Raw genomic sequence first — 24,138 nt, forward strand, 5'->3', positions numbered from 1 at the left:
TAGTTCTATGTCTTTGCTTAAGCAAGTGAGAGAAACGGTGTATACTTTGAATGCAATGTGTCCTTTGCAAAAGCGAGACGAGGTGGATTTTATAGGCGGACGGATAAATATGCCATTAATGAGTCAGTTACATATTACTGTTTGCTCATCACACCGTTGAATTATGATAAGAATACAAAATAATAATTTAAATATTTTCATTTCAATTAATTCGAGCAATAATAATTAATGCCGGAAAAATCTGAGTAGATTAATTGATATTAATAATATTAAATTATAAATGTGACAATGCGAGGATAATGAATAATAAGTATTTTTACTTTGTGTATATTTTTCTTATTATAATTTTTATTTTTTATTGAAAAGATATTACTTCTGACACTCATTTTTATTTGAAACAATACATGCAATAATTAATTTATATTAAAAGTATCAACAAAAAATCACATAAGTTTTTTTAAGCCAACGGACCCTAAAATTAGCATAATTTCATAAAATTAATATATTGATGAGTTTTTTTTTCTGTAATTTTGTTGAGCATGACATTGATAAACTTGCACGTATAAAATGAAATTTGAATAAATTGCTTTAATTATAACGAATAGTGTAGACATCTGAGAAACAAATTATATTATTGATCAAGTTAAAAATAATAAATAAATAAAAATTATACTGATTTAATATCAACTTAAAAGACTAAAATATAATTGAATCAAAGGTATCCAATCAATCATTTTTATCAAAATCATCCAAGAACATACAGTGATATTATAAACGAAGATTGTTACTACGATCTGGAATATATTTGTAAGACATAAATTTTAATTTAATCCAAAATGTTATATATATATATATATACATATGTTTGTGTGTGTTAGTAATTTTTACGTATGCATGGATGTATATATTTGTTAATACTCATTAATTTCCTCTTTTTCTTAATATATATTTAAATATTTAATTTATACAAATTATATCAATAAGGTTCGAATAAGTCTTAGTAAAACTATTGACATTCCTATCATGTATTGAAATTGAAATAATTTATTGTAAATAAAAATGTCTTACTCGAGTTTAACAACAGTTCGATAATATGATAAATGAATTTATTAAGCATATTTTAACGTTGAAAATGAAATAATTTTTTATTGTTCAATAATATTAAATAGTAAATCAATATACTAATTATTCGTTTCATCGTAACAATTCGTGTGATATTTTTTATTTTGGATGATGTGGGGGATAAAGTGTGGGGTGGAGATTAAGTATAATTAATTATTTTCTATTTTGAAAATGTTGCCGGGTATTTTGAACATACCAAAAGGAAATATTGCAGCGTGTTTGGGACGGATGGAGTATTTTTTATATTACCAACAATTCCTTATACATAACAAAAGAAGTGTTCATTCAAAAATATAAAATGAACATATTCAATATTTTTATATAATATTTTATAAAAAAAATATTTTTTTATTAAAAATTATACAAAATGAATAGTGTAATTTGAATTTAAAATAATAATAATAATAAAAGTCCTGAATTTATTGTGGATTTGATGCATTTATATTACAACTTTATTGATTTAAATTATTTTTTTAATTATTAAATTTTTTTACAAATAGTAACTGAGTGGGAGAAATTAATGTGTGGGTAGGTGAATTTTAAATTTGTTTCCACTTTTATATTATTTACAGTGAAATTATTAGACTTTCCTTTTTTATTGTTACTGTATAATCAATGCATTAAATTCATTATTACAGGTGTATTTATTATATTTTTAATTACTTTTTATATTGTAAATTTTTACTGTTCAATTTATTAATTTTCTTTTCTTGCACCAGTTAATTAAAATTAATTATTAACATTTTTCTAGAATTAATTATTAACATTGTAAGGGGTTGGTGTATAATTAAAATCAATTAATAAAAATAGTTAATTTTCGATTTATTTCTTAAAAAGAATCAATTATTAATATTCTTACTAAATTCATTTTAAATTTTTAATAAATAATTTTTTAAACTAACAATGCTGAAAAATTATAACACTATAGTTTTAAAATTTAACACTCTTGAAATATTTACATCATTTTTAAATACATACAACATATATGTGTGTGATATATAATTATTAAATTACTCAAATTAAGATTATAAAAGAAAATATGAGTGGCTTTAAAAATAAATATATATTAAATCAATTTTTTATTATTTTTAAAAATTAATTTTAAATTTGAAATAATATAATAGTGTGTATTTATATTACATAAAATAATATTCAAATTCAAAGTTTTATTAATCAAATATCCAACCTAAAATCCAAATCCCAAACAACTATTAAATTTTTTTTTTCTTTTTACTATTAATTCAAAAATTCAAAATTCATATTCCAACCAAACAATGCATAAAAAATACTCCCTCCCGTCCCAATATCATGTCCACGTTGCCGTTTCTGTCCGTCTCACATACTATATCATTTTCTTTTTTTGAAAAATGATTACACACTTTAATCTCATTTTAAATTTTTTAATTTTATTTTTTAAATTTTAATTAAACTAATTAGTTATCTTAATCTTAATTTATAATTATTTATATTATAGAATAATTATTTTTACTAATACATTCTTAATTATCTACTAATTACGTTCCTCCTAAAATAATACTATGCTTACAGTGGAGCAAACGTGTGGTACGGATGAAGTAATAAATTCATCAATTCAATAAAAAAATCCAAACCCAATAGTTAAATTCGTGTATGATGTGTATTTGGGCCATTCTTCAATTTTTTAGGGCAAGAGCAAAATTAAAATATTGACCTTTATAATTATTATTTTTTTTACTTTAAAAATTATAGATTTTTGAAAAAAATCAATAAGTTTTCTAATATTTTAACTAAATTGTTAATATATAATAGGTAATAATTATGATTTTTGATAAATAGCTATCAATTATATAATACTCCCTTCGTCCCATATAATTTGTCCCTATTTTATATTTTCGTCCGTCCCACGTAACTTGTCATTTTTATTTTTAGAAATATAATTATGCACTTTAATCGCATTTTAAATTTTAAATTTTATAATAATTATTTTTACTAATACACTTCTTAATTACTTACTAATTATACTTTACCTAAATTCTCGTGTCTACAGTAATATACCCATATTAAATGGGACGGAGGGAGTAATTGTTAACTAATTGAAAACTCTCAGTCCTCTGTATATATATATATACACACGGGTGAAATATTTTATTTTTAATACGAAATTTTAAGTTGATAATTATTAAATAGAGGATTTATTTGCACAAAATTTTCTTTTCGACACAATTCTTAATATATATATATATTATTTTTTACGAAAGTCAACAATCACCATAAATAATTACTTATTTTTTTGACATTAACAACACGATTCTTTTTACCTCATAAAAAAAAACAAAAATCAAAAAATAAAATAACAAACCTAAAATAATGAGGTGGTGTGATGAGAGAGCATTGTATATTTATTTATTTATTTCTTTTTTTTTTTTTTTTGAGCGTGTGATTGGATAAATATAGTTAAGCATTTCATATTTTTGAAATATTGCAAAATATGTGACACAAATTAAAATAAAAAATATCTGCGAGTATATGAAATGGAGGGAGGAACATACCCACTAATCTAAAATCACAAAAATTGTGTTCCGCAAGAGATGACTTTGTGGTGTGGGATGAACTTGTAATCGTGAAGTAATGAGTTCAAACTTTTGATGTCTCCAATCTTGCCTGCCATATACACTTCTATATTTTTTATTTCTATTTTTCCACATATAATATTTTTTTTAATTTTTTATTAAACTAATTAGTTAACTTAATTTTAATTTATAATTATTTGTATTATAATATAATTAATTTTACAAATATATTTTTAATTAGTTACTAGTCGTACCTCTCCTATTTATCTACAAGAATCATGATATGATATCAGAATGAATGGAGTAAATATTAGGTCGGGACTTTATGCTTATTTTAGAGAGTTTTTCAATATTAATATTTTCTACAAGTAATATAGAATGGTCATATATATTTCCCAGTTACAATTGAAACTATCTATTTTATCATTTTCGTACGTCACACTCAAAGTTATCAATTTACTATTATACTAAGAATAATGATATACTACTATCAAAATATCTTAAACTTTGTCAAGCATTAAATAGAATGCTGAAATAGCCTTCCGAAAATATATACGACCCTAAGTATTTCAGGAAGATGATATGATCTGAAAGGTCGTCCTCCCTGAAAATCTCAAAGACACGAGGCTCGGTAATTGGTCTCCAATGTAGGAAAGACCGATCATCATATCAGTTGGGTCATCTAATGTCGCATACAAATTGATAGAGCTCGAGGAGGGGAGTTGAGGACGTTTATCAACGAAAAGTTTGTAAAGAGATTCCATCATTCCCTTTGGAAGCGAGAACAATGACACGGCTAGTTCGTTCCTGAGTATAGGCATGTGCGAAGGGTTAGGCGGATGGTTGGAGCATTATGTATTTAACAAAATTGTTACGATAGCAAAGTAATTTTTGTCTAAATAATTTTGTAGGAGTCATTTGTACCCATCTAAAAATAATAACTCAGTATCGACTCAATGCAAAATAGTCTAAGGCAAGCAATCCATGGCTTAGCGGTTCGTCTGGCCCAATGATCCAACCGGCCCAAATCCAGAAAGGCCCAGAAGAGTAATTTCAGGGGTAGATATAATTAACGTGAGAGCTCTTCGCTAGAGAGTAAGTCGTGACTTTGGTGGGGAAAATTCAAACAGATAGAAGATTAACCAAAAGAATGTCTTATCTATACAAAAAAATCGATATTCAAGGAATACTAAGCAACTTTTCAGAGACATTTGACATATCTTTTTACTTTCTCGAACCGGCACAACCTTGCAACAATCTATAAGAGCAAGTTCGGGTATGGACTCATCAGAAATGTGACATGGGGTTGTTTGCCTGTTTTGTAGGATGGAGGTTGAGAAATTCGCAAAAAAAATCCAAAGGGACAAAAAATATATCCAAATAAATAATTGGTGAATTAAAAATTTATGTATGTCTTTTTAGCATTTTAAATAAAAATCAATGTTATTTATTTTTCATAATTTTCAATAAAATTTATTACTCACTTTGTCCTTTAACAAATTATTCATTTTTTCATTTTGTTGTGTCCCGTAATAAAATATCAATTTCACTTTTTGTAATTGTACTATATGTCTAATATTACAAATACCATTTTAATTTACAATATATTACACAGATTTTTCAAAAAAAGAGTTAATTAAATGAAAAAATTCAAGGATATTTAATATTTTAATAAAAAACAATATTTTCCAAAAAAATAATATTTTTTCGTCTTGTTTTAAAGTTTCATTTACATTGTACTTAGCATTAAAAATATTTATATATTTGTATAATATTTTGCATAAATATTATTATAATAATAGTATTATAAGATACTAATATAAGTATTTTTGTCATTTTCCTTTAATTTGTACTATATTTTCATATAATAATTAATATTCAAATATTAATATGTAAAAAGTAAATTATACTCTTAAAAATGGACGAAAGTAATATATTATAGGCATTTATTATTTTTAAATTATTATATAGTTTATGTAAAAAAAATATCAATTCAAATCATTTTGTAGAATTAGTTTCATAATATTTTCACCCCACAAAAGAATGGTGTATTTGTTTTGTAAAATAATTTGAAGAAAAAAAATTAATATAAAATATAAAAAATTGTGTAATAAATATAAAAATAATAAATATATATGATAAATTAATATTTTTAAAATATATATATATATATATATATATTTGTTAAAAGAATTTCCCGAGGAGCTTTACCATTTGACCTACATTACCTTAGAATGCGGGTGTTTTGTACGGTCCTTACTTTAATTGATTTATTGATTTATTTATTATTACTACTTTATTTTGCGATTTTTTTTTTTTAAATTCTAAAGGAATTAAATAAAATGATCGACTCAAAGATGACGTGTAAAATTACGATTATGATTTGTTTGAGCACGAGTTGCGTGCCGTCTGCATTTAGGTCTACTAAAAAACTTTAAATAGAAAATTTGTTGGATTTTTAATGTATTTTATATTTTTAGAATTTCATTTTTCTTAATACTATAATATTTTTTTATTACAAAATTCTTACATTCCAATTATCCAATCCAATAGTTGTTTTTATAAGAGATAAAAAAATATAAAACACAAATAAATACATTTTTTATTATTTTATTACTCACTCCGTCCACTTGAATGGTGACATTTACTTTTTGTACGTATATTTTTTAATATTAATATTATATTGGATTGCAGTAAAAAAATAAAAATACCCCTGTTAATATGGTGTAATAAAATTAATGATATTTGTGTAATATATTGTAAATTGAAAAGATATTTATTATGTTAGACAGTACAATTACTTAAATTAGAAAATGGTAACTTTATTTTGGGACGAACAAAAATAGAAAATAATAATCTTTCAATGGGACTTAGAAAAGTAAGACTTGGGTGGGATAAAAATTTGAAACTAAAGACATTGATTATCGGTTAAGAGAAGTTTTAAGTTAGATTAAATAAATCTATTTAATTCATAATATATTATTAAAAAAAATTTATATGTATAATTAAGACTTGATGTGATTGTGATTTAAAATTGATGTATAATAAAATTTTGATTTGTAATTTTTTAATAATATTTTGATATAATATTTTAAAAGAGAAAATAATATATATAATTTTAAATTGTACATGGTGAATAATAAAAATTGAATTTTATAAGGTTGTCCATAATTAATATATTTATTTTATGACAAATAATATAACATTTTTCATATTTTAATAAAAATATATAAAATATTTTATTAATTCAAAATTGATGTTTTTGTTGTAAACACGAATATAATTATATTAGTTTTATACAAATAAAAATAATCTTAAATAAAATTTTTATAATAAAAAATAAATAATTGATCAAAATTTTATTTTATAATTTGTTTTATTTCTCTTTAAAAAAACTTTAGAAGGAACGTTGATCAATTAATTAACTAATTTAAAAAGACAACTTATTATATTTAACTTTTTTATTCATATAAAATATCAATTTTTAATAAAAATATTGTTTGATACATGCATTAATTTAATATATACAAATTTTATATAATAAATAAAATACCAAGTATTTATACCATTTTTATATTTATATGCTAGTATATAATTTACTTTTTATCTTATAACATCATAAATATAATTTATGTATAATGATAAAATATACTCCTGTGTTTTATACTAACAGTTAGGCATTCTCAAATACAGCCGAAAAGAAATATTTTTTCCAGTCACAAACAATCTGCAATATTTATTCTTAGCATGTAATATTTTTAAAATAGTAAATAATTAATTATACTTAATCTCTACATCACACTTTATTACTTCACATCATCCAAATAAAAAAATAAAATATATATTTATCTTTATTATATCATTTAATTTTTAAATTATCTTGCTGCCAAGAACAAATGTTACAATTTATTTGGGACACGGCGAGTAAAAATTTTGATTAAAAAAAATAAAATTAAACCAACCAAAAATTCCCATATTGCCCTTTCATTTTTTGCTTTTTTAGGTAACTATGGGTACTAAAATCGGTATGATTTGGACTTTCCTAGATTCTAAAGATGGGTGGCAATAAATAGTATATAAGACAATTTTAATATTATTTTTTATATTATATATATTATATTTATAATTTATATAAAAATTTAAAAGCATTTTAATATTAATATATTTTTATAATTATAATAAAAACATTTTAAATTAACTAAAACAAGTGTTTTTAATTTATTTTAAAATAAAAGAAAATGCTTACGGCACACGTACGGACTGCGATAAGTACGTTGATTTAATAATATTTATTTAACCGTAAACAAAGAGAAATCATTTTTTTGACCGTTGTGCGGTGGTGGCGTTCTCGTAATATACAGCAAAATCACGGGTGAATTTTGTGGCACGCATATTCAAGCTGCAGAGTTTGCTCTTTTCTCTCTCTTACTTTCCGCTCTCTATTGCAGAATTCAGTCTCTCTCTCTCCTATCTCTCTCTATATTTTTCCTTTGTTTCTAAGCAGCTTTAAAGGCACAGTCCCCTCCATCCCACTCACTCGCCCACTGCATCTCCTTTTCTGCTCCCCCACTCTCTCTCTCTTAGGGTTGCCGAAGAGCGTTTTTTTTTTTTTTTTTCATTCGGAGCTGCGGAGGTATTTCCAGTTCGAGGTCATTCTTGGGGGCGAGGGGAGTAATGCAGGAGTAGAAAGGACTCTGGCTTTATTGATGTTAGTTTGGTTTGTACTTTGTCCTTTTTTGTCTCTAATTTTAGGTGTGCTAATGCAGCTACTGATGCTTACATTGTTGATCTGCTGTTTGGGTAACCGGTGATGAGTTTTTGGTTTGAGTTTGATTTTCTGCTGTGGATGCAATTTTTTGGACTGCATTTTATCTTACAGTTGTGAGTTCTGAACCGTGTGCAATTTCTTACTTTCGAATTTGGTTTTGAAGAGCAGATGTGTTGTTTTTGGTGCAATGTGAGGGGATTTGAAAAAAAATAAAAAATAGCTTATTGATAAGATGATAGTGACCTTATGCCAAATTCTGTAATTTCAGATTTTCCTATGATTTTCCAATGCCAATTTTTGGTTTAATTAGTGGTTTCTGAGTTAAAAAATGAATTTAGCTGATCCAATTCCGTTTGATCTTCTGTTGTTCCATATATTCCATTTCAGGATGGTATTTTCTAGATTTAACTTTGTTTTGATTGATAAGATGATAGTGACCTTACGCCAATTTTTGTAATTTCAGATTTTCCTATGATTTTCCGCTGCCAATTTTTGGTTTAATTTGTGGTTTCTGAGTTCAAAAATAAATTTAGCTGTTCCAATTTCGTTTGATCTTCTGTTTTTCCGTATATTCTATTTCAGGATGATATTTTCTAGTTTTGCCTTTGTTTTTATTTGTGTTGAAATTGCACTATCTTGTTGATCTGTGTGTATACTCACAGAGTGGATGAAGGCTGTAATTCAGTTTAATTTCATTTGTGCAGAGGCACCTTTTGTTATACCGTGTTGTTAAAGAGGGAGAGTAAATGATAATGGCTTCGCGACGGGGTCACCAGACTCCTCAGTTAACTCGCACCCAAACGGCGGGGAATCTTGGGGAGTCTATTTTTGACAGTGAAGTAGTGCCTTCTTCTCTGGTTGAAATTGCCCCCATCCTTCGTGTGGCCAATGAAGTCGAGCCTGCTAATCCTCGAGTGGCATATCTCTGTAAGACCCCTATGTCTCAGCAAATGTAGAATTTATGTGACTCTACAATTTTACTTTGGTTGTACACCAATGTAGATATTTTGTGCTTGTCATAGAAAACAATGGAACAATTTCTACCTTTGGTTCTATATAATTGTAGAATTTCTTCGAGTTCATTACATAAAACAGCAGAACACGTTCCAGCATACGTGAATCCGACAATAATGATTCTTCCATCAATGACGCTTTGGGTCTTTTCATGAGAAAAAAATGAAAATAAATAGTAAGGTGTTTAGACATATCTAATGGCTATCATGCTACTCTCTATGGTTGTTTTTTGTGTTATTTTCAGTAACCCATATGTTATTGTATTAATGGTATGTCATTGCATTGCTTGTTTTAAGAGCCCAATTCTTAGCATCCTTACTGCATTTCTCACTAATCCTTTTTTATTATATATATATATATATATTTTCTATTTTCCAAAAACTCGTAAAATTCTCAAATATCAATGTCTGTATTGTGTATACAGGTCGGTTTTATGCATTTGAGAAAGCTCATAGGTTGGATCCCACTTCAAGTGGACGAGGTGTTCGTCAGTTTAAAACAGCTCTATTGCAGCGTCTTGAAAGGGTAAATACGAGTAGATTTTTGTTGCAATTGAATGAATTGCTTTGTGTTGAAAATTCCATTTACCAGCTCCATATCATAAGTAGAAAATTATAATTGGAACTTCTGAGTAGTTGTGGCTTCCTCCAGCAACATTTTGTCATTACTATTTTTTATAAGCATCTTGTCAGTTGTTTTGGTTGCTTAGTTTTCCAATTATTTAGTTATATTTTTATTTTCTGTGAATGCTGTGGTGATTTCAGGAAAATGATCCAACGTTAATGGGAAGAGTGAAAAAAAGTGATGCCCGTGAGATGCAGAGTTTCTATCAGCATTACTATAAAAAGTATATTCAAGCTTTGCAAAGTGCAGCTGACAAAGCAGATCGGTAAGTATGCATTAAATTTATGAAGGAACTATTATCATATGATTAATGTAACTTGCAGAATATTATTAAATGGTTTAATATCTGCTGTTTTACTACTCAACTTTTTTAAATTTCAGTGCACAGCTGACAAAAGCATACCAAACGGCTAATGTTCTCTTTGAGGTTTTGAAAGCAGTTAACCAGACGCAGTCCGTGGAAGTTGACCGTGAGGTAAAACACCTTACTCTTTCGTGAGTGACATTTTTTCCCCTACCTTTCACACCATGACTCAATAATTCTAAGCCTTGTGTGGATACCACATTGCATGTAATCTTTTACACCTCATTGCATCGTGGTGACAGATTCTGGAAACTCATGATAAAGTTGCTGAGAAGACTGAAATTTATGTACCCTATAATATTCTTCCTCTAGATCCTGACAGTGCAAACCAGGCAATCATGACGTATCCAGAGGTCTGTTTGAAAGTCTCACTTTATGTTATTTATTTATGTTCTGCATTTTATTATTTCATAATCTTGTGTTGCTTGACATTATCATCATATTTAGATTCAAGCTGCTGTACATGCACTTCGGAATACTAGGGGTCTTCCTTGGCCGAAGGATTACAAGAAGAAGAAAGATGAAGATATTCTAGACTGGCTGCAAGCTATGTTTGGCTTTCAGGTGAAGTAGCGTGACATCTTTCATGTATCCGATGCAAAAGAATAACAACTTGTTTCCTATTTGTGATCTTTTTTCTGTATTTCATACTGTGAAATTGCTTGTTGAACTATCTGCAGAAAGATAGTGTGGCAAATCAGAGAGAGCATTTGATTTTGCTACTTGCTAATGTACACATAAGACAATTTCCAAAGCCTGATCAGCAACCCAAGGTTTTCCATCCGACACCATCTTCTATGATTTAATGTTATGAAGTACTGCAGGTTTGCATCTTTTTTGAATAATAATCTATGATTATATGTTTCTAGTTGGATGAACGTGCTATAGATGAAGTGATGAAAAAGCTTTTCAAAAACTACAAGAAGTGGTGCAAGTATTTGGATCGCAAAAGTAGCCTTTGGTACGTCCCTCATTTCAAAAGTTGTCAGTTTTGATAATGTTGTTCTGCTCTTTGTAAGTTTATATTTTTCTACATGTTGGTGTGGGTTTCATTATTATCAATGTGCTCTTCTCCGAAGTCCCAAATATAGCTGGCCATACTTTTCTAATGTATGATTGCTATTGGAAAAAAGAGAATCAGCTATTATAACCTGTGATTTTGATTGCTTTTGATATCTTTGAATCAAATTTTATAGTCATGTTTGACCTACTCAAGTTAGTGAGTTTGCGCCTATCCTATTTTCAGGCTACCCACCATACAACAGGAGGTGCAACAGAGGAAATTATTATATATGGGCCTGTATCTTCTGATATGGGGAGAAGCTGCAAATTTAAGATTCATGCCAGAGTGTCTTTGCTATATCTACCATCATGTATGCTCAGTTGCTTACTTTCTATGTTAAAAAGTGATGAAAAATAATTATGGATGAGACAAACTGGGCTTACCGGAGTGTCTTTACTTTTGGCTTTTAATTTTATACTTTAAGAAGGCATTTTTAGCGGACACTTTTGTTGCAACCTGAAGGTCGAAATGTTATATAATTGTGCCAATCACACACATACATGAATAACATATGGTTGATTTTTTCAGCATTTGTATATTCTTATACCTATTGTGAAAACATTTTTTTTTTTTTTTTTTTTATGTTTTTTCATCTTTGTTGCTCTTAGTTTCTTAAGTTACCCACGTGAAATTTTTTTCCCCGCCATTGGGGAGCTATGTGCTTTTCTTCAATTTAATGGTGACATAACCATGATTTGGTTATTTTTTATTTCATTTGTTTTCTTCACCCATTAACCTTATGAACCTTTTTTCTTTCCTTGTAAGATGGCTTTTGAACTTTATGGTATGCTTGCTGGAAATGTTAGTCCGATGACTGGTGAAAATGTGAAGCCTGCTTATGGAGGAGAGGAAGAGGCGTTCTTAAAAAAAGTTGTCACACCAATTTATGAAGTGATAGCTCGGGTATAAACTGTAGAATGTGTAATTGAGATTATTTTGTTTATGTACATTTTCCCTGCATTATCATTATTGAATCAATAATTTTCCCCTGTATTCTCATGATTCACTTTTTGACCAGGAAGCTGCAAGAAGCAAAATAGCAAAATCAAAACACTCGCAGTGGAGAAATTATGATGATTTGAATGAGTACTTCTGGTAATATATTCTTTTACTGTCTGGATAAGCAGACTTATGTTTAAACACTTGGTACTAATTTTTCTAGTAAATGTGCAGGTCTGTAGACTGTTTTCGATTAGGTTGGCCCATGCGTGCAGATGCTGACTTTTTCTGTAGGACAGTAAATGAACTTGATAATGAAAAGAATGGGGTAAAGATCTTTCCTAGATATTTGATTTTGCAATGTGTGACATAGTTTGGTAGTTCAAATGGCTGCAGTGATTGAGTATTGTTTTCAATTTGTCTTTTGAATCTATCTCTCTTATTTGCCTTTCACAAGCCTAGTGGTGTTAGGGTTGGATCTGTGACCGTGAGGTCACGAGTTCAAATCCTCTTGACGCCATTTGGTCTGGCCTGCCATACATATTCACCTGGTGTGACTTGCCTTGCCGGCTTAGAATGTACTTAGATTGTATGTGTGGTAGTGTACCATATTCGAGGCTTGCTAATATAAATATTAATAAGCTTACCTTCTTTTCCTTCCCCTCCTAAGGATTGATTATCCTCAAACTTTTGATTTTGTTCCTGCTGGGAGGCAAGTTGCCCTGTACTTAGACAGAATTTTCTTTTATTTTATCAAAATTTATACCCATATGATCATGTAATTTATACCCATATGATCATGTTCCTGAGTTTAGAATTATATTATTTGATCTACTACTACACCTAGACATGAACCTGCTCTGTTCATCTGTTTACAAAATTTTACAAGTGGAGCCTCCATTCCCATCTTAGTGTTGTTAGGATTTTAAGAACCCAACATCAGTCATTAATTATGTAGAAATTATACATATATATTTATATGTATATCATCTTTTGCCAGCATTTGAAGAAAAATCTCCAATGTATCTCAAGACTGAGATTTTCTTGTGATATTTGATATTTAGGAAAGGAAACCCACGAGAGACCGATGGGTGGGGAAAGCTAATTTTGTAGAGATTCGATCATATTGGCATATCTTTAGAAGCTTTGACAGGATGTGGAGCTTCTTTATATTGTGCTTGCAGGTATGAACATGTGGAATTCTAAAAATTTTCCTGTGACATTGTCCTTCATTTGCATTATTCATTAACTTATTGTTGCAACACTGTCATTTGTCTAGGCTATGATTATTCTTGCTTGGAATGGCGGGCAACCAAGTTCTATTTTTGATTCTGAAGTGTTCATGAAAGTACTAAGCATCTTTATAACGGCTGCAATATTGAAACTTGGACAAGGTAAACCAATATCTGTCTTGGTTTATTGTATTTGTTCTAGCTATTGACTATACATGTTTTTATTATGTTGTGACAAATGGTGAATACCATCTGTTAATTAAATAACAGATTTTGGTCCTATAATCATTTTTTTTCTTCCAAGGGAAGCCATGTAGCTTCAACATAGTTGGATTCCAAAATGAATTGGATAAATTTTGGAGTGTGAACATGGGTAAATTTAAATATGGATCATTGAAAAAAAATTCATGCTAATGAGAACGATTTTATCATATGTGTTGGTTGCTGCATCTTTATTTTGAATCATTGTGAAAGATTGTTTCATTATATCCTTTTGATATGGATATGCTTATTTACTGCAGCTGTACTTGATGTAATTCTGAGCTGGAAAGCTAGACGGAGCATGTCTTTCTATGTCAAATTGCGATATATTTTGAAGGTTGTGTCTGCTGCTGCATGGGTAGTGATCCTCCCTGTTACCTATGCATATACATGGGAACATCCTCCTGGATTTGCACAAACAATCAAAAGTTGGTTTGGCAGTAATTCAAGTGCTCCTTCATTGTTTATCTTGGCTGTTGTTATCTACTTGTCCCCAAACATGCTTGCTGCCTTCCTTTTCCTTTTTCCCACTGTTCGCCGGTTCCTTGAAAGTTCCAACTATAAGATTGTGATGCTAATGATGTGGTGGTCTCAGGTATGCATCAAAATTTTCTGGCAGCATTTTTGACATATCACTTAGAGCTTACTAATGATCTTTACCTATTTCTTTTATACATTCTTACAGCCTCAACTTTATGTTGGAAGGGGAATGCATGAAAGCACATTTTCTCTCTTTAAGTAAGGCTTGCTCTTATTTGGTTATTAACTTATTATATAGACCATCTTATTTGATATTAATTTTCTTTTTATTTTCTCAGGTACACATTATTCTGGGTGCTCCTTATGGTTACCAAGTTGGCGTTCAGTTTTTATATTGAGGTATCTACTAGCCATTGTGTTTATAACTTTATTATAACAAACATGCATTTTATTTTTAGTGGGAGTTTGTTTGGTCTTGGATTTACTATGATTTGATGGGGTGTCTTGCTGTGTTGATTTAAGCCATCTCTGTTATGATACAATACATCACCTATCATCAAATATTCGCATTGCAGATAAGGCCTCTTGTGGGTCCAACAAATGCCGTCATGGAGGTTCATATAACCACTTACCAGTGGCATGAGTTTTTTCCCCAAGGTAGGCAATGAGATTGTAAGCTTAGGCAAAGTTATTTCTCCCATTTCTGCATACACCAAGAATTTGGAACTATTGATGTATATTGCTTACCAATTGATTATACATATTTATCTTTGCAGCCAGAAACAACATAGGTGTCGTAATTGCACTTTGGGCTCCTGTTATTCTTGTATGAATTCTACTTTGATTTATGTAGAACATCTTACTTCCAATATCTCTCTTATACTTGGCATTTCTTTTTCCTCTTCAGATAACCAACATTCATCTAATTACCATTTTCAGGTTTATTTCATGGATGCACAGATCTGGTATGCCATTTTCTCTACACTATTTGGAGGTATATATGGTGCATTTCGACGACTTGGAGAGGTTGGTAAATTTCTCTGCTGTGATATTAACCTTGATTTCTAGTACAATCCATCGATCAAATCTTTTTGGTTTAAAGGACAGCACAGAAATATGTTACATTCCACCTCATTAAGTGAGAATTATTGTTAGTGTGAATGGTTCAAGAGTTCATTTGTCTCGGACTCGTGATACATTAACTTAAATGCAGTCTATCTCTTATCGTTTGTCTTGGACTCTTGTTAAATTAACTTAAATGCAGTCTATCTCTTATCATTTAATCATTAATATAATATATATCAAAACTATTTGTTAGGGGGTCATTATTGTATGGACTTTCAAAAGTGATGTTGCTGTTAGAGTTATCGGATTTTTCCCATGAACCTAAAGTAGTAGATACACTTAGAAAGTGTGTTATAGTAGAAATGATACATCACTACATGTCATTTAGTTTTTGGATACTCTCAAAATAGATTAATGCTAACAGATCTTAATCCGAGTTCAAATTTGTTTCCATTGAAAATATCTTATAAAATCCAGTAATCCATATCAGATCCTGGATTTATTCTTGTTACATCTAAAAAACTTCCAACTATCATTTTAACATTGATTTTGATAGAGGAAAACTCATGGTTTTGTTTGATTTAACTGAAGCATTATAGTGAAACAAAGACCTAACACTAGAGAATAGATTCTAGCAGAAACAATTGAAAACAACGAAAGAAAGGATTGATGCATGTATCTCAGTTAGCAGATTATTCAAGATGCTCATTCGAGGTTGATGGTTGGCATGGCTTGTAGTTTAAAGCTGAAAGTAGTAATTCACTTTTGGGCTTTACACAATTCATCTTTTGTTTCAGATTCGAACATTGGGAATGCTCAGATCCCGCTTCCGGTCATTACCTGGTGCTTTTAATGCCTGTTTGATTCCAGAGGACAAAACTGAGCCAACTAAAAAGAAAGGACTTAAGGCCACCTTCTCCCGCAAGTTTGAAGTGGTAGTGCATATCTGTTCAATATCTTTATCATTTGATTTTTACTAACATCAAGTGTAGTGCATGAACTTGACTGAAATTCCTTTGTAATTGTGTATATAATGTAGATTCCATCAAGCAAGGAAAAAGAAGCTGCAAGGTTTGCTCAATTGTGGAACAAAATAATTACAAGTTTTAGAGAGGAGGATCTCATAAGTAACAGGTGATTCTCAATCTGAAATCTGAATATCAATCATTGTTGGTTTGTTAATTATTTCATGTTAAGTCCTGTGCAAAGAAAATAAAATGAATACTTTTATATTCTTTTGATTGCTCAAGTTGAATCTGGTGTCAGGGAAATGGATTTGCTTCTTGTTCCATATTGGGCAGATCGTGATATGGTGGAGCTAATGCAATGGCCTCCTTTTTTGCTTGCCAGCAAGGTTTCCCCTTTACAATTAGATCTTTCTCTGGCATAATTTGTGGATGTGTTTCCCTATTATCTCCGTTTACTGGACAATTTTGCTGTCACCTCCATTTTATGGCTTACACCTGCGGTTTTTTTTTTCCTCAGTGGTGAAGAAATGAGATGGGCTAATGATATCATGTGGAACTATTAGTTAACACATGTTTAAGATCATTCTCATATAATGCGTGATTTGTTTTCCTTTAATATGTTATTAGCTGAAAGCACCATGATGAGGACTCTTTGATTATTTAAGGTTGTGAAATTGTGGTATATATGTAATAATCAGCGACAACTAGAAATATGTTTATTAGTTTATTTTTTCTCATCACTGAATTGGTAATGTGACTAGTTACATAATTATGTTTATTCAAAATATCTTTGGCTTTAACACGTATGTTTTTCTCCCCACCCATTCCTTTGAAATTGGGTCAAATAGATCCCAATAGCAGTGGATATGGCTAAAGACAGCAATGGCAAGGATAGTGAACTGAACAAGCGGATTAGAAGTGATGATTACATGTACTCTGCCGTCCGCGAGTGTTATGCATCATTTCGCAACATTGTCAAATTTTTGGTTCATGGTGATCGCGAGAAACAGTATGCATCTGTTGAATGCAGTTTGAGGTGTCGGCCATTTGTCTTTGTACTATTCTAAACCTAATCCTCTTATCCGTTTCAGGGTTATTGAGCACTTGTTTAAAGAAGTTGATGAGCATATAGAGAAAGATGATCTATCAACTGAATATAGGCTGAGTGAGCTTCCAAGTCTGTACGATCTCTTTGTTAGGCTTGTCAAATACTTGGTAGGTGATTTTAAGTTTTAATTGCTGGTACTGCTAATATATATATACATATATACGCACACACACACATCTCTTTGTCTCTTTCTCTCTTCTCTTGAGAGATCATTTTGTTCTCTGGATTTGTTAACTAAAATTATTTTCAATTTGGCAATATTTTGCAGCTAGATAATAAGCCAGAGGACAGGGATCAAGTTGTTATCCTCTTCCAAGATATGCTTGAAGTTGTAACCCAAGATATAATGGAAAATGATATATCCATGTAATGTTTCTTTCATCTTTCAAGTGTTCTTTGTCAGGCACTGGATGGAGTGATCTTGATTTTGTTTCTATCTTCTCTGAATAGCTTGACAGATTCAGTTCATGGAACGGGCCATGAAGGAATGGCTCCTCTTGATCAACAGTATCAGTTATTTGCTTCAGCTGGTGCTATCAAATTCCCCACTCCTGAATCAGAAGCATGGAAAGAGAAGGTATTGGTTGGGTGTGGTCTGCTGATTCAACTTTTTAGAGCTATGTGTAACATTTCATTTCCATCCTTTGTGGCAGATCAAGAGGTTGTACCTGTTGCTGACTGTGAAGGAATCTGCTATGGATGTTCCATCAAACTTGGAAGCCAGGAGGCGTATATCTTTCTTCTCTAATTCCTTGTTTATGGACATGCCTTCGGCTCCTAAAGTCCGCAATATGCTCTCTTTCTCGTAAGTGTTTTTCTTTATAAAACATGCGTGTCATTTCAGCACGTACAATGCCATGCCGTGTTAAGTCAATATGCTACTGCAGATTTCATATTTTGTCCCATTTGAAAACTTGTAATTTATAGGGAAAAGGTTTCCATATCTTAGTTACTATGGCCTATGCCATTAATTGTATGGTGATGTGTGGGATATTGTTAATCTCAGAATTTTGTTGCGTTTTTCTGCTTGGGATTAAAACTCACTCAAAGTTTGTTCATATAGTGTTTTGACTCCGTATTACACGGAAGAAGTTCTCTTCTCATTGCCTGAGCTAGAAGTTCCAAATGAAGATGGTGTTTCTATTCTCTTCTACCTACAGAAAATTTTCCCAGGTTTGTAATTGACTTGTTATCATCTCATGCATGTTTAAGCCTCTGCCAACATTCTTATATTAACAATATGCAGATGAATGGAACAATTTTCTGGAGCGGGTTAAGTGTACCAACGAGGAAGAACTTAGGGGCTCTGATGAAACAGAAGAACAGCTACGTCTCTGGGCATCATACAGGGGTCAAACATTGACCAGAACTGGTACGGTGGATAAAAAGAAACCCATAAGTATCTTTCTTCTTAAAAGTTTTCCTTGCTATGGTTTTTGCTATGCTGACACTTTGGGATTGATTGGGCTATAATTGCTATGTAACCTCATGCTTATGGCTCTAAATGGGCTTTTTGTTTGTTTGTTCGTAAATTGTGACAGTTAGAGGAATGATGTATTATCGCAAGGCTCTAGAACTCCAAGCATTCCTTGATATGGCGAAGGATGACGGTACTGATCAGTCCACTTGAATTAAAGGCACTTTCATACTTTGTAAAAGTACATATAATGAGAACAGTGCTTTTCAATTTTAAACAGCTCTAATGGAGGGGTATAAAGCTGTTGAGTTAAACGAGGATCAGATTCAAGGAGAGAGGTCACTGTGGACACAATGCCAAGCTGTAGCTGATATGAAGTTTACATATGTGGTCTCTTGCCAGCTGTATGGTATACAAAAGCGATCCGGAGATGCTCGTGCACAAGCTATATTGAGACTTATGACAACGTACGACTTGTAACTTGTCATGATGTTTCATTGCAATCATTTCCTGTTCTTACATTTCTCTCATCAGGTATCCGTCGCTTCGAGTAGCATATATTGATGAGGTTGAAGAACCAAGTAAAGACCGAACCAAGAAAGTTAACGATAAGGTGTACTACTCTACACTAGTGAAGGCTGCTTTGCCAAAGTCAAATTCTTCAGAACCAGGGCAAAATCTGGATCAGGTAAATTAATGGAAGACCTACAGATGGGTCGTATATGAAAGTGTGATCCTTTGCCTTTTCTGATTCAACAGATTATGGTTTTCAAATCTATGGTCGAGGCAGTAGTTGATTTAGTTATATCTTTGTGTCCTACTTTTTCTATTGCTGGTGGAATTCTATTTGCAGATCATCTATCGAATAAAACTACCAGGCCCTGCTATATTGGGGGAAGGAAAGCCTGAAAATCAAAATCATGCCATTATTTTCACACGTGGAGAAGGCTTACAAACAATTGATATGAATCAGGTATTATGTTTTCTTATATTGCTTTGAGAATCATCTTTTGAGTATAGTGCTGACTTGTAGATATATTTTAGGATAATTACATGGAAGAAGCTCTAAAGATGAGAAACTTGCTTCAAGAATTTCTTAAACGGCATGATGTGAGGCACCCATCTATTCTTGGGCTGAGGGAGCATATTTTCACTGGAAGGTCAGCGCATCATCTACCACCATTCGAATTTCCTATCTTCATCACTTTAAAATTTGCTTGACTTTTTTTATCTTCATCACTTCTAAATTTCTTTCGCCTAACAATGCAGTGTTTCTTCTCTTGCTTGGTTTATGTCTAATCAAGAGACAAGTTTTGTTACTATTGGCCAGAGATTACTTGCAAACCCTCTCAAGTAAGTTTTGTCTCCTCTTGTTAGCTTTTATCCGAATTTGTTTTGATGGTCTGACAACTTTCAATTTGTTTTCTTGTTTCACTTTTTAAATTCCGAGTTAATTAATCCTGTTTCACTTGCTTTCTTTCCTTTATCTTCTCCAGGGTTCGGTTTCACTATGGTCATCCAGATGTTTTTGATAGACTGTTCCACCTAACAAGAGGTGGGGTGAGCAAAGCCTCCAAGATTATCAACCTGAGCGAGGACATCTTTGCCGGTAGGATCATGCGTCATAATATTGATGTTTACTGAGTTTAGATACTCTTTGCTGGTCGTATGCATATGTATATGCTCATGCCCGATGCAACTTGTGGCAGGCTTTAATTCTACACTCCGTGAAGGCAATGTAACTCATCATGAGTACATACAAGTCGGTAAAGGGAGGGATGTGGGTCTTAACCAGATTTCTCTATTTGAGGCCAAAATTGCTAATGGAAATGGGGAACAGACATTGAGTCGTGATCTATACAGGCTGGGGCATCGTTTCGACTTTTTTCGAATGCTTTCCTGCTTTTTCACCACCATTGGTTTCTACTCCAGTACCTTGGTACGTGAAATCGTTGCCCATCCATGTCTCAATGTCTTCTTTAACTCATGCATCGATCTAACCTTAATTCTGTTTCTTGTCGCAGATTACTGTGCTCACAGTGTACGTTTTCCTATACGGTCGCCTTTACCTTGTTCTTAGTGGCCTTGAAAAGGGCTTAAGTACACAACCAGAAATTCGAGACAACAAGTCTGTCGAATTTGCCCTCGCTTCTCAGTCCTTCGTTCAAATTGGATTCCTGATGGCTCTTCCTATGATGATGGAGATTGGTTTGGAAAAGGGTTTCCGGACTGCGTTAAGTGAATTCATACTTATGCAGCTGCAGCTCGCACCTGTGTTTTTCACCTTTTCCCTCGGGACCAAAACCCATTATTATGGCCGGACACTACTTCATGGCGGTGCAAAATACAGGCCCACCGGACGCGGATTCGTCGTGTTCCATGCCAAGTTTGCCGAGAACTACCGGCTCTACTCTCGTAGCCACTTTGTCAAGGGGCTCGAGCTCATGATCCTGCTACTCGTCTACCAAATATTTGGCCAGTCCTACAGAGGTGTGGTTGCATATATCTTAGTCACTGTCTCGATGTGGTTCATGGTCGGCACCTGGCTCTTCGCCCCCTTCCTCTTCAACCCCTCGGGCTTCGAATGGCAAAAGATAGTCGATGATTGGACCGACTGGAATAAGTGGATCAGTAACAGAGGAGGCATCGGAGTTTCTCCCGAGAAAAGTTGGGAATCTTGGTGGGAGGAGGAGCAGGATCATCTACGCCATTCCGGGAAACGAGGCCTTGTTGCCGAGATTGTTTTGGCGCTACGATTCTTCATTTATCAGTATGGTCTCGTCTATCACTTGCACATGACTCGGAGGACGAAAAGTGTTTTGGTACGTTTTCCCTCGAATTATAACTTTCCCCTTCGAATTCCTTTCTTCCGGGCTTTTAACGGAACAAATTATTACAGGTATACGGCATATCATGGCTCGTCATCTTTCTGATACTTTTCGTCATGAAGGTGAGTGACATAATCGATTCTCTAAATTCATTTTCTCGAAACACAATCTGAATCCGAAAGCAAATTATCTTCCTTCAACGACACAGACAATCTCCGTGGGTCGAAGGAAGTTTAGCGCGAACTTCCAGCTGGTCTTCCGCCTTTTCAAAGGCTTGATCTTCGTCACGTTCGTTGCCATCCTCGTCATCCTTATCGCGTTAGCTCACATGACGCCGAGAGATATCTTGGTTTGCATACTCGCCTTCATGCCCACCGGCTGGGGTCTACTGCTGGTATCCATCTCTATCTTTTATTACAATCAAGAAGCTTTAAGGTGAGACGATCATTTAACATAATATTTTTGTCCAGATCGCTCAAGCGTGCAAGCCAATCGTGCACAAAGCCGGGTTCTGGGGCTCGGTAAGAACTCTGGCGCGAGGATACGAGATCGTGATGGGGCTGCTCCTCTTCACGCCGGTTGCCTTCCTCGCTTGGTTCCCATTTGTGTCGGAGTTCCAGACGAGGATGCTGTTCAACCAGGCCTTCAGTCGAGGCCTTCAGATTTCTCGGATCCTCGGCGGGCACCGGAAGGACAGATCCTCCAGGCACAAAGAGTGAATGAGTAGTTAAGTAATGAGGTAAGAAGAACCAACGTCTTCTTCTCAACTGTTATTTGAATCATCATCGTCTTCATCTTCATCTTCCTCACTACGTAAGATGTACTAGCTGCAGCTGTGTTTTTTATTTTTTGGTTTTTTATTTTATTTTTAATTGTCGTATTTATTTGGTGAGGCTGCAGCAATTCTTTTGTATTTATTTTTAATATTCACACACTGAATTATTTGGTGCCTTTTTAAGTGTATTGCTATGAGCTTTGTAAGGCCTTTTCGATTGGGCTTAGGCCCAGTAATTTATATCCAAATTAGGGTATGTTTCTTTTGAAAAATTTTCTCAAATTTTATTATTTGAATTTTCTGTTTTTTTCTGAAAAAAAAAATATATATACAAAACATTCTATCAAATATTATTTTAACATCAAAATCAAAATATACATTTATTTTTGGCCGAAGTTTAAGAAATAATAGTATTTTAATTATAGTGGGTAGATAAAAGTAGTGTAACGATATTTTTGCCTTTGTTTTTTTGATATAAAAGTAACGATGTAATGTAAAGTAAGGGTATTTGTGGAAAAAAGTGGGGTATTTATATGAAATGGTTACTTTGTAATTGGACGTTCCAAAATAAAAATATGTATGGAGTATTATTTAAATCAAATATGAAATATAATTTTAAATTAAAATCAAACATATTATACTAATGTTTACCTCCACTCAATCAGCGACGAACCTACATGAGGGCAAAGGGCGGTACCTGTTCTTCCAGCTTCCAAAATATGGTTTTTTTGTTTTATCACTTTAAATAATAAAAATATTATGTATTTTTAATAATTTGTCCCTTTAAATTATATATATATATATTTGTGTAAAAATAATAAAATTTATTTAATTTTATTAATTTGCTCTAATTTTTAAATTTTTTTAATAAAATTATATAGTTATGATAAAAAAAAAAAAAAAAATTAGGCTCCAAATACGTTATTCTTGTCTGATTTTTTTTATTATTATTATTATTTTATATTTTACACTGCTGCATTCAAGAGAAAAAAAAAATAGCATCGAATTGGTATAAATAAACTTATATTTTAAATGTAATATCCTATAAATTATGCTAGTCGGGTAAGCTATTTATATACTACATCAATTCGACCGCTTCTTATGGGATTATTTATTCATACAACTTCCATTGAATTCCGTAGTCAAATTCTTATTCATCTCTAAATATTAATTTCTTGTCTTTTACTCTTTGTGTTTACAAATCTTTCTTTCTCACCCTAATTTCATTTAAAAATTCTATGATGCTTTTATTTAATTTTTTCTATCAATTCTTTTTTTTTTTTTTTTTTTTTTCCCTTTTTACCTACACATACAAATGCTAATTTTTTATATTATAACTTCACTTTCTTACCATAAAAAATAGATGACCACAAGTCCACAATGGAAAAAATTACTAATAACATAAATGGTCACCGATGGAATAATGTTGCAGCAATTTAGAAAATGTGATCAATTAGTAATGCAAAATGAATAACCATAAAAATACGAAAATAACTCTTAAATTGTAATACAAGATATTTATAGAAAAATATTGATTTTAGTTTTAATTTGATTTGTATAA

General features: G+C 31.6%; 1 protein-coding gene across 2 annotated transcripts; it reads left to right on the plus strand.

The window, feature by feature from the left end:
• Positions 1-8,143: 8,143 nt before the first annotated feature.
• On the plus strand, positions 8,144-22,741 carry LOC127242879 (callose synthase 3-like). Of its 2 annotated transcripts, none has more exons than XM_051262589.1 (43): positions 8,144-8,388; positions 9,144-9,366; positions 9,878-9,978; positions 10,218-10,342; positions 10,459-10,552; positions 10,684-10,794; positions 10,889-11,005; positions 11,122-11,214; positions 11,311-11,402; positions 11,688-11,814; positions 12,270-12,407; positions 12,523-12,599; positions 12,678-12,771; positions 13,508-13,627; positions 13,723-13,837; positions 14,197-14,531; positions 14,622-14,674; positions 14,755-14,815; positions 14,992-15,073; positions 15,193-15,242; positions 15,356-15,442; positions 16,279-16,416; positions 16,521-16,615; positions 16,748-16,835; positions 17,298-17,458; positions 17,541-17,664; positions 17,826-17,923; positions 18,008-18,134; positions 18,211-18,362; positions 18,621-18,730; positions 18,804-18,929; positions 19,099-19,167; positions 19,255-19,441; positions 19,509-19,662; positions 19,828-19,947; positions 20,019-20,134; positions 20,244-20,327; positions 20,471-20,583; positions 20,684-20,913; positions 20,999-21,796; positions 21,874-21,924; positions 22,011-22,196; positions 22,273-22,741. In XM_051262589.1, the coding sequence occupies exons 2-43, from the start codon at positions 9,186-9,188 to the stop codon at positions 22,519-22,521; spliced, it is 5,829 nt and encodes a 1,942-aa protein (XP_051118546.1). In that variant the 5' UTR covers positions 8,144-8,388; positions 9,144-9,185; the 3' UTR covers positions 22,522-22,741. The 2 variants fall into 2 exon arrangements, with proteins under 2 accessions (XP_051118546.1, XP_051118547.1); XM_051262590.1 differs by having other exon boundaries at positions 8,144-8,379.
• The last annotated feature ends 1,397 nt before the right edge of the window (positions 22,742-24,138 follow it).

Source organism: Andrographis paniculata, unplaced genomic scaffold (assembly GCF_009805555.1).
Source record: "Andrographis paniculata isolate CXL003 unplaced genomic scaffold, ASM980555v1 Contig89END, whole genome shotgun sequence".
NCBI lineage: Eukaryota > Viridiplantae > Streptophyta > Magnoliopsida > Lamiales > Acanthaceae > Andrographis > Andrographis paniculata.

What these genes read in the sequence shown, in the direction of transcription:
- LOC127242879 (XM_051262589.1), top strand. Translation starts at nt 9,186, where the DNA reads ATGATAATGGCTTCGCGACGGGGTCACCAGACTCCTCAGTTAACTCGC. An exon ending in TTAGGCTTGTCAAATACTTG is followed by an intron (nt 17,665 to 17,825) that starts GTAGGTGATTTT and finishes AATATTTTGCAG; the next exon opens with CTAGATAATAAGCCAGAGGA. An exon ending in CAGAAGCATGGAAAGAGAAG is followed by an intron (nt 18,135 to 18,210) that starts GTATTGGTTGGG and finishes CCTTTGTGGCAG; the next exon opens with ATCAAGAGGTTGTACCTGTT.